The sequence below is a fragment of the Podarcis raffonei genome, chromosome 13, assembly GCF_027172205.1.
Source record: "Podarcis raffonei isolate rPodRaf1 chromosome 13, rPodRaf1.pri, whole genome shotgun sequence".
NCBI lineage: Eukaryota > Metazoa > Chordata > Lepidosauria > Squamata > Lacertidae > Podarcis > Podarcis raffonei.
This window is the reverse complement of record NC_070614.1, coordinates 23,619,821-23,628,260: the sequence shown is the minus strand read 5'-3', so window position 1 is coordinate 23,628,260 and position 8,440 is coordinate 23,619,821. Positions and strand designations below refer to the sequence as shown.

The following is an 8,440-nucleotide window of genomic DNA, read 5'->3' as shown; positions in this document are numbered from 1 at the left end:
TGGGAGTGTGTGAGTGTGAGTGTCACTGTCATGGCATCATCCAACTGCTGTGTGAGCAACAATTGTGCCACAATTTTTATTTTTTGAAAAAGGTTTTGAATTTTTTTTTTTCCAAATGCGTAAATTATAAAGCACCAAACTATGCATGTATTATTGAGTGAGTGAGTGAGTGTGTCTGTGTGTGTGTGTGTTTTGGGGGGAAAGCAATCACCACTGCATGCCACGAGCCTCGCTTTACTTGTCTGGTTGTTGTTTTCAGATTTTTTTTTAAAGAAAAAAATAATAAGAAAGGGTTTTTTAATATATATATATATATATAATAAAAAAAATTAAAAAGAGAGCGAAACCTTTAGGCACTGTGTAGGGAGGACTGATGATGATGTTGTGTGTCTCTTCGCATGGATTTTATTGTGAACTGATTTTTTTAAAGAAAACAAAAACCAACGCTATAAATGACACCACACCAAAACTGGTTATAAAAGAAAGCAACAGTTCTAAAAATCTGTAACTTTTGTAAATCTTTTTGCTGCTATCTGTAGGTAGAGTTCTATGTATAAATTCTATGGATGCCATGTTTTCTTCTGTGAACAATGTGATCATTGTTAGTCAAAAATTCCAAATGAAGGAAGGTTGCTTTTTTTAATTTTCCCCTTTTTTGTTTTGTTTCCTATCAGAGTGTCTGACTTTAATAAAATACTCTTCTCCCCCCCCTTTCCGTGACACTTCTTTTCTTAAAGATTTGTTTCAAAACCATTCTTTAAAAAGCAGATATTCCGTTGTGCTGTTTGGTATTTGTGGGGCAACGTGTGTACTCAAGGGTGGTCTGGGATCACCAACATGGCGCCTGTCGGCACAATGACTCTCTTGAGATGTTCTCCTGGTGCCCTCAAAGCCTCTGAGCCCCCCCCCCACTGCCCCCCTCTGTCATGAGGTTGGTTACCCCTTTCTCCCTTGAAAAGAGCATAAAGCTGATGGAGGATATTGGAAAAATGCTCTTTCCGTTCTATGTACTTTTCAAGTCTTGGGTCAATTCTGCTGGATACGATTCTTTTTTACAAAAATATTCGGGAAAAGCAAAGTGTTTGTGTGTGGGCGGCATATGCCCTCTCTATCTCTGGGTTAAACTGCTGAAGGAAGGAGTGATGTGACCAGAGAGGGTGGCACCTAAATTTATCCAGAACAAGCTGCAGAAATTAACAGACTGTGAGAAAGAGCTCTTCTCCCCACTCCCCATGCAGTCTCTGTGTACTTGTGTAGCAGGCCAAGTGAAGTATACGGTGTATTCTAGAGCAGGGGTTGACAAAATCAGGCCCTGGAGGTGAGAGCCAGTGTGGTGTAGTGGTTAAGAGCAGTGGACTCGTTATCTGGTGAACTGGGTTCAATTCCCTGCTCCTCCACATGCAGCTGCTGGGTGACCTTGGGCTAGTCACACTTCTTTGAAGTCTCTCAGCCCCACTCACCTCACAGAGTGTTTGTTGTTAGAGGAGGAAGGGAAAGGAGAATGTTAGCCACTTTGAGACTTCTTCGGGTAGTGATAAAGTGGGATATCAGATCCAAACTCTTCTTCTTCTTCTGGTGGGTTAAATGCAGCCCCACAGGCTTTTCTCAGCAGCCTTCCTAGAGTGTTTTTGCTGGTATATCTTGCATACCTAGATGATGATGGTGTGTTTGTGTAGATACACATGCATCTTGTTCTTTGCACATCTGGAATGCAGCCTAGTGTCCAAAGGAAAGTCACATCTGCCTCTGCATCTGCTTTCCGTCTCTAGCCCCACCTACTGGGGACATGTGGCCCTCATAAGGTTGCTTATGAATGAATGTGGCTCTCAGGCCAAAAAGGGCCTTCAGGTTATGGTTCTTTGTTTTGGAAAAAAGAAAGAAAGTGAGCAAACATTCTCTGAATAAGCCAGTTTATTTCCAATATGTATATCACTGTAATTCTGAGGAGATCCTCAAAGCAGAGTTTGGGTTTCTTCAGTTGTTTCGTTTGACCATATATATATGTCTGACATTGTACAACACAGTGAAGGTGGGAAGAGGGACAAACCATGCAGGCAGGCAGGTGCTTTAAAAAAAAAATCAACACTGTCAATATAACTGGGTTTTTAAAAGGAGCAAAACAAAACAGTCTTCATTAAAAAAAAATCCTTATAAACTCTTTTATCATATGTTACACATTTAAAGATTATTTACAAAATAAAGTGAAAAATAAAACTTTACAGCAAATATTTGCATAAAAGAACAATGCATAACAGTGTAGCAAATAGTTTAGCTTTGCTAAGTTTTAAATTCCACATCTCCACACACCCCTTTTCAAGGCCTCAATGGAATGGCTGTAAGATGTGCATTAGAAAATGCGGAGTGTGGAGCACACAGCACATTTGTGGCTAATTCAATTGTATCACAAATTATAGGCATTTCCATTTTTTGGTGTTTTGTGTTACAGTTGTTTTATGTCCCTATCAGCATGAACAACATTTCTGTCCTTTTTAGTCTTTTTTGGAATTTGTCTTATGAAAAATCCCCCTTTGTTGAAACCCTGCAGAATCCATTAGCATGTCAGCGCGCTGGAGGGTACGGGCGCTAATAATCGCCACTCGTTTCCAATTGCAGAAACCAATCCGCAATCTGACAGAGCTTGAGCCTATATAAACTTTCACATTTCAAGCAAAAGTGGTCATCAATGTGTCTGATGAGTTTCTGGCGTTCTAAAACTCCTATAGACATTTTAAAGCAGTCAGGTATATAATTTCTTTATACTCTGCATTTACCAGACACTTGAGGCCAACACTGCAACCACTGCCAGACCAAAAGGACACTACGACGCGTGGATAAAATCTCCAGTTGTGACAGTATCTCCGCTCTAGTACAGAGAATTCTATGGTTTTCAAAACAAGAGTCCATTCCCAATGAGAGGGAAACTACAAATGTAAGAAATCCAGCAGGGTTCCATTTCCAGATTCAAGCCTGCCACTCTCAGCATGCCACATCTCGTTTAGGATTACAGTCAGGGTTGCAGCCTAATTCTACCCAAAATGGAACTAGGGGACAAAGTTTGGTATGCAATTTTGGTGGAATCAATTTGCTAAATTTGAGCAGAAAGCGTATAGGAATCTGCATGGCTTCTGCTAGTCCCCTCTATACTCTGGTGCACATTTTTAACATTAGCTAGCCCCCAGATGCCCTTGTGAACTCTGAGTTGTGCTGCATCATGGACTATGTAGTACATGTAGCTGCTGCATACATGGCATGGGAATTGAATAATGCGGAGGATAGCAGGCCTGGAAGCACAAGGATGGTGAACTGGGATCCTACAGGCCAGATATTTTGAGTCCTGGTGTCAAGGTAAACAGCACAATTCATGGTGGAATTCCACCAGGTTTTGCCTGTGCTTCTCTACAATCACTACATTCTCAGAAGTAATTATAAGGGTGGTTATGAAGGTACATAACATAAAGCACTTTGGACACTAAAAAACTAGATTTTTAAATAATCATTGTTGTTGATTACCAAGCCATCTGTGCCTTGAACCTCTCACCAAAGTATTTGCAACTATGACACAGAGAATTTGCACACTGCTAGCCCTTACAGGTCAGATTCCTCTCACACATGCATAGCCAGCACTTAATTTCTGATCCAAACACTGGATAACTCAAAAGCTGCAGCTGTGAATCGGCTCCACGCAAACACCCTAGCCTTGGATTGACGCCTGGCAACTTGTTCCACAATGGCTCATTGGTACACACATCACTACCTTAATGTTGCACTCATTAAAACATGAATATGCATGAACTAGCCTACACTTGAGAGCTAAAGTGAAGACTTGGGAGAGCAGAATTGAAATCCCCACTCAGCCAAAACAGCTTGCTGGGTAAATTTGGGCCAGTTACTGGCCTGGTTTAGACAAGCTGCCTTCCCTCCCCTCTGTTTCTGTTTCTCTGGCTTCTGTTTCTCATCATGATTTGTTAACTGATGAGCAGCACCAGTCCCTGGCTCTGGTGTTAACAATGAACCTTGGCTCAATGCAAATCAGGAATGAAGCGCTAAAGCCAGTGTGAAAGAGGAGGAAGAGCCGGTCAGGGAGGAGTGCTTAGTCCATGGTTTATGAAGCCTGGCAAGATCATCTGAAGCAGGCTAACCTACCTCACAAGGCTGCTGTGTGAATATGCGGGGATAGGAATGACACACGCCGCCCTGAGTTCATCACAGGCAGGGCAAGATAAAGCTCTCATAGCAAACTTCAAGGTCACTTTGCCTGCAGACATATACAAGCAGCAAGAAGTTGCTATGGAGACTAGAAACATCTTCAATGATAGCAATGTTTGCCTTGTGTCCTGCAATGATGGCTTTCTAAATGCCACCTCCAAAGGATGAAATCCAGCGTTTGCCACTTTCCAGCACATTTGAATGCCGCCTTGCCCTCTAAAGGAGCTCAAAATCGCAGTTAAGCCTGCTAACACCACTGGCAAGGCTGGCATGCAGCAATTTGCTCAAAATCCACCCACTGAACTTCATGGGCGCTGGAAATGGTGCTTCCAGGAAAACCGCTGAAACAAAAGCACTTTGCTCGAAAGTGGTTAACTACTGATATGACCAGATACTTTTGCTATAGCTTGGGTGCAACAGGGGAAAGCCACTATCTCAGTGAGGCTATTTTCTGACTGTGCAGCATTTTTCTGCAGAGGCAGCTCCTACACTTCACCATAGAGCATTCACATATTAAAATAGCACCTTGCCTATTTACTCGCTAAAAGAGCCGCTCCAGTTTCTCTCACATGCCATATGGACAAATGAGATTCTACAAAGGTCAGGGACCAGAAGGAACATTTTACACCACAAGGTGAAAGCAAATCTGTAAGAGGCCTCTCATCTCGAAGGAAATGCAATAAAATAAAATAAAATAAAAATGGGCAGGAAGGATGAGTATCTGCCCTAACAGAGAAACGAGTGGCACCCTTGGTTCACTTCTGTCCCAACATACTGAGAAAACTAAGGAGGGGAAGCCATTGCTAAAAAGAAATGTAGCACCAGCAAAAAACAAAGTTTGTGTGGATTTTGGAGGGCGTAGCACAAGATGGTAGGATTATGGCATTTCAGCTGTTGCTGGAACAAAGGCTGGAATGGAATCCCAACATATGTTATCATGGGAATCTGTAACAGCAAAGTTAAGGAATCTCTCAGACTTTCTTACCGGCATAACCTGCACAGGGCACTGGAGGGAGGGAACCAGCTGTGCTTGTCCTCCGTACCTAATGTCCATCCTTCTCACCCACAATACAACTCACACAAGGCCCACACTCAGCCTATCACTTGCCTCTCTGCACTGCAGATTTGGGGCGGGGGGCTGTCGCGGTAGATTTGAGTGTGAGCAGAACAATCTACATAGAAAGGATTTATGTTAGAAATCCTCCCCATAGGCAGCAAGTGGGTGCTCCACATCCTCTTTAGCACCAAGAGTTACTGGGAAATGTTACAAGGGCATAAAAGCAGCCAGGCAACTTCCCATTTGCACTAACAGTCTTTATCCTCTACTCTCCAAACAACTGCATCCCTGAACTGTACCCAACACAGGTAGGACTTGGCTGATCCAGAAGCCACTGTCTTTTTCCTCATGGTTTGTACAAACTGTCACAAGAGCGGCAAGGAGTCGGGCAGAGACACAGGTAGGCCCTCAGGACTTTCCCCCCACCCACGTTCTCAGTGGCCGAGGGAGAGCTAAGTTGTATAAAGGTTCACAAACACCGACAGCGCAAGGCAGCATCCTCTAAGGCTTCAGGCAGCATGAACCCGTAGGTAGGAAGGGCAAAGGACAGGTCTAATCCCAAAGGTAAACCCAGATGTTCCACAGGTTCCTTCTGATTCTTACTTTTTTGCCAAGAGGGGTCGCCATGGGAGCCTGTTGTGGTAAAGAAACCCCAAAAGACCATGAGTTTTCTGGCACCTTGAAGACTAGCAGTGAATTGGTTGGCCTTTCAGAAACCACAGGACTCCTTGTGGCTTTTGTGGTGTGGGGGGAAACGGGACGGTGCCACTTAAAGCAGGAGGAGAGCAGCGTGGAAAATGCCTCTAGAAAGGGCGTTTCTGGCTCTGTCGTTTTTGGTTTCTCCACGGGCAACTTCCAAGTACAGGGCCAAGTCCACCCCATGCCCACAGGGCACAAGTGCTGCAACTGAAGGGGGTCCAGCCAAATCTGCAGGCGTGTTGCAAAGGCCAAGCCAAGGGAGGTGGGAAACTGGGGAGCTGGTTGCCCACCTGCTCATCTTGGGAGAAGGCACAGAGGGAGCAGTGGGGTGGCTTGCTTGCTTTCTTTTAAAGGGACCTATTCAGAGCCCCCACAAGATTGAGACCTTCTTGTGCCCAGGAAGGAGGATTCGGAGGCAGAATGGCATTGGAGCGGGGGCTTGATCAGCGGCAGAACTTTGGCAGTGGTCAAGGCGAAGAATGAGCTGGTCTCCATGAGCATTTCTGATCTGACTTCCCAAGAGCTTCCTCGGAAAAGAGACAAAATGTGGGGTGGCGAGCAAGGCAGAGATGGGCAGGGAGAGGCTCCTGCTCAACAACCCTCCACCTGCCTTCTCCTTCACACACATGCCCTGAAAGCCAACCTGCAGACCAGCACCCTGGAGCCAGAGAAGCTTTTCCAAGCAGGAATGGGGGCTGGCCACCCCCCCCACATTGCCCCAGGTAGCCTCCCAGCAGCAAAACCAAGGCAAGAGCTTCCTATGGGCTGGCCAAAGAGCCCCTTCCCTCGTTTCACCTGCCTCTGCTTCCTTTTCTCCAACTGCCGCCCTGGGGAGGGGAGGGGAATAAATAAATTCACAAGTCACGAAACAGGAGAGTCATTAAATTAAGACCGGGGGAAGGGGGTCAGAAAGCGAGGCTGGGGCAGGGAAGAGACTCTTGCTCCACTGAAGTTTGAGGCTGCTGGCGTGGCCAAGCCAGGGTTCCTCCCCTGCCGCTCCAACCAGGGGCTTCCCCCGCCTGCCCCCTAGAGGCACTGGTGGAAGCGCAAGGAAGCTGTGCGCCGGGGAGCCGAGCGCCCTTCAGAGCCGGCCTTGTGGCGCTGCTGCTCACCACCGGGAGCAACCGCACTCCCCAGAGCAGACGAGGAAGGCCGAGCTTTCGTCGACTCCAGGCTGGAGAGCCCCGAGTCTTTGTTGTCCCGGAGGGGAGCTCTGCTGGTGGCGTCCAGCGGACGGGCCTCAGGGGCCCCCAAGACATGCTGATCCTCCCACTCGTTGTAGTTGAGGTCCTTGAGACCGCCGGGCACCACCACCGTGTGGCGCCGCCAGCTGTTCCTCTTGCGCCGAGTCTCTGGCGAGTGTGGCTTGCGCAGCCGCACCGCCAGCATGTCGTCCGACGAGCCGCGGAAGCGCAGGCGCAGCTGCTCCGTGAGGGAAGGCCGGCTGTGGGCCTCAGCGGCCCCCGTGGGCTGCAGCGACTCCTGACTCCCCGGCGAGCTGGAGCTGGGGCCTTCCGTGCTGCCTTTGGAGGAGGCCTCGCTGCTGTAGCGGGGCCGCGAGAGCTTGCGCCGTGCCAGGGTGTCGCACTGCATGAGGCGGTGGGAGCTGAAGGAGGCTCGGCTATGGAACGCTTTGTCGGCTGCGGCAGCTCCACCTTCTGCCGCCGCCTCCAGCCCAGCTCCTTTCGGGACCATCCCGGCCTGCCCCAGCAAAAAACCATTCTCGGTGTCCGTTTCCACGTGGCTAAACTCGCTCCGTTCATCGTCTGCCTCCTCCCCACGGCTCTCTGCTACGGACTGCACCTCGGAGCACAGGCTGCGGTCGATGGTGGACAGGGTGGAGTAACCCGACACGATGGAGCGGGCATCGTGGGCTGGTTCTGGGCTGCCCCGAGGCACCGTCGTCTTCCTTTCTTCCAACTCTACTTCGAGCTTCACAGAGCCCTCTGGGCCACTCTGCCCACTGGGCTCTGGACCTCTGCTGCCGCTGCTGCTCCCAAGCCCCTCTGCCTCTCTGGGTTCCTCCTCTGCCCCCACCTCCTCCTCGTCTCTTTTGGCGGCTGGTTTGGCGGCCGACTCGTGCTCAGAGTCGTCATCTGTGCTGCTCCCGAAACGCTTGGCCTCTCTCCGCTTCTTCCTCTTGCGGTTGACAGCTGAGATGAAGGAGATGGCAAGCATCTCCTTGTGATAGTGCTCCTTCCGGGAGCCCCACGAAGCCTGCAGCAAGGGCAAAGGGGGTGGGGAGGGAGGGAGAGAGTTATGCCTGGGGAAAGCTGTCCAAAGCAGAGACAAGGTAGAAATGTTCAGGTTTTGAGGTCCCCAAACTCCACCCCGCCCCATCACTTGAAATTTGCTGGTGGTCTTGGCTTAATGGTTTTTCTGCCTTTGGTAGCAATTGCCTTGTCCCGTGCCTGATGCTATATTATTTCTAATTATATTTGCATTTCTTCTTTTACTTCTTACATTGTATGTTATTGT

At 48.2% G+C, this 8,440-nt stretch overlaps 1 protein-coding gene across 3 annotated transcripts in view; it reads right to left on the bottom strand.

Annotated features, from left to right (window-relative positions):
• Positions 1-1,893: 1,893 nt before the first annotated feature.
• ARHGAP23 (Rho GTPase activating protein 23) overlaps positions 1,894-8,440 on the bottom strand; it is a 181,211-nt gene continuing 174,664 nt past the window's right edge. For all 3 annotated transcript variants that reach the window (XM_053362005.1, XM_053362006.1, XM_053362004.1), the window contains exon 24: positions 1,894-8,179. In XM_053362005.1, coding sequence (XP_053217980.1) covers positions 6,989-8,179 — 1,191 coding nt within the window. In that variant the 3' untranslated portion in view covers positions 1,894-6,988. The remainder of the gene's footprint in view (positions 8,180-8,440) is intronic.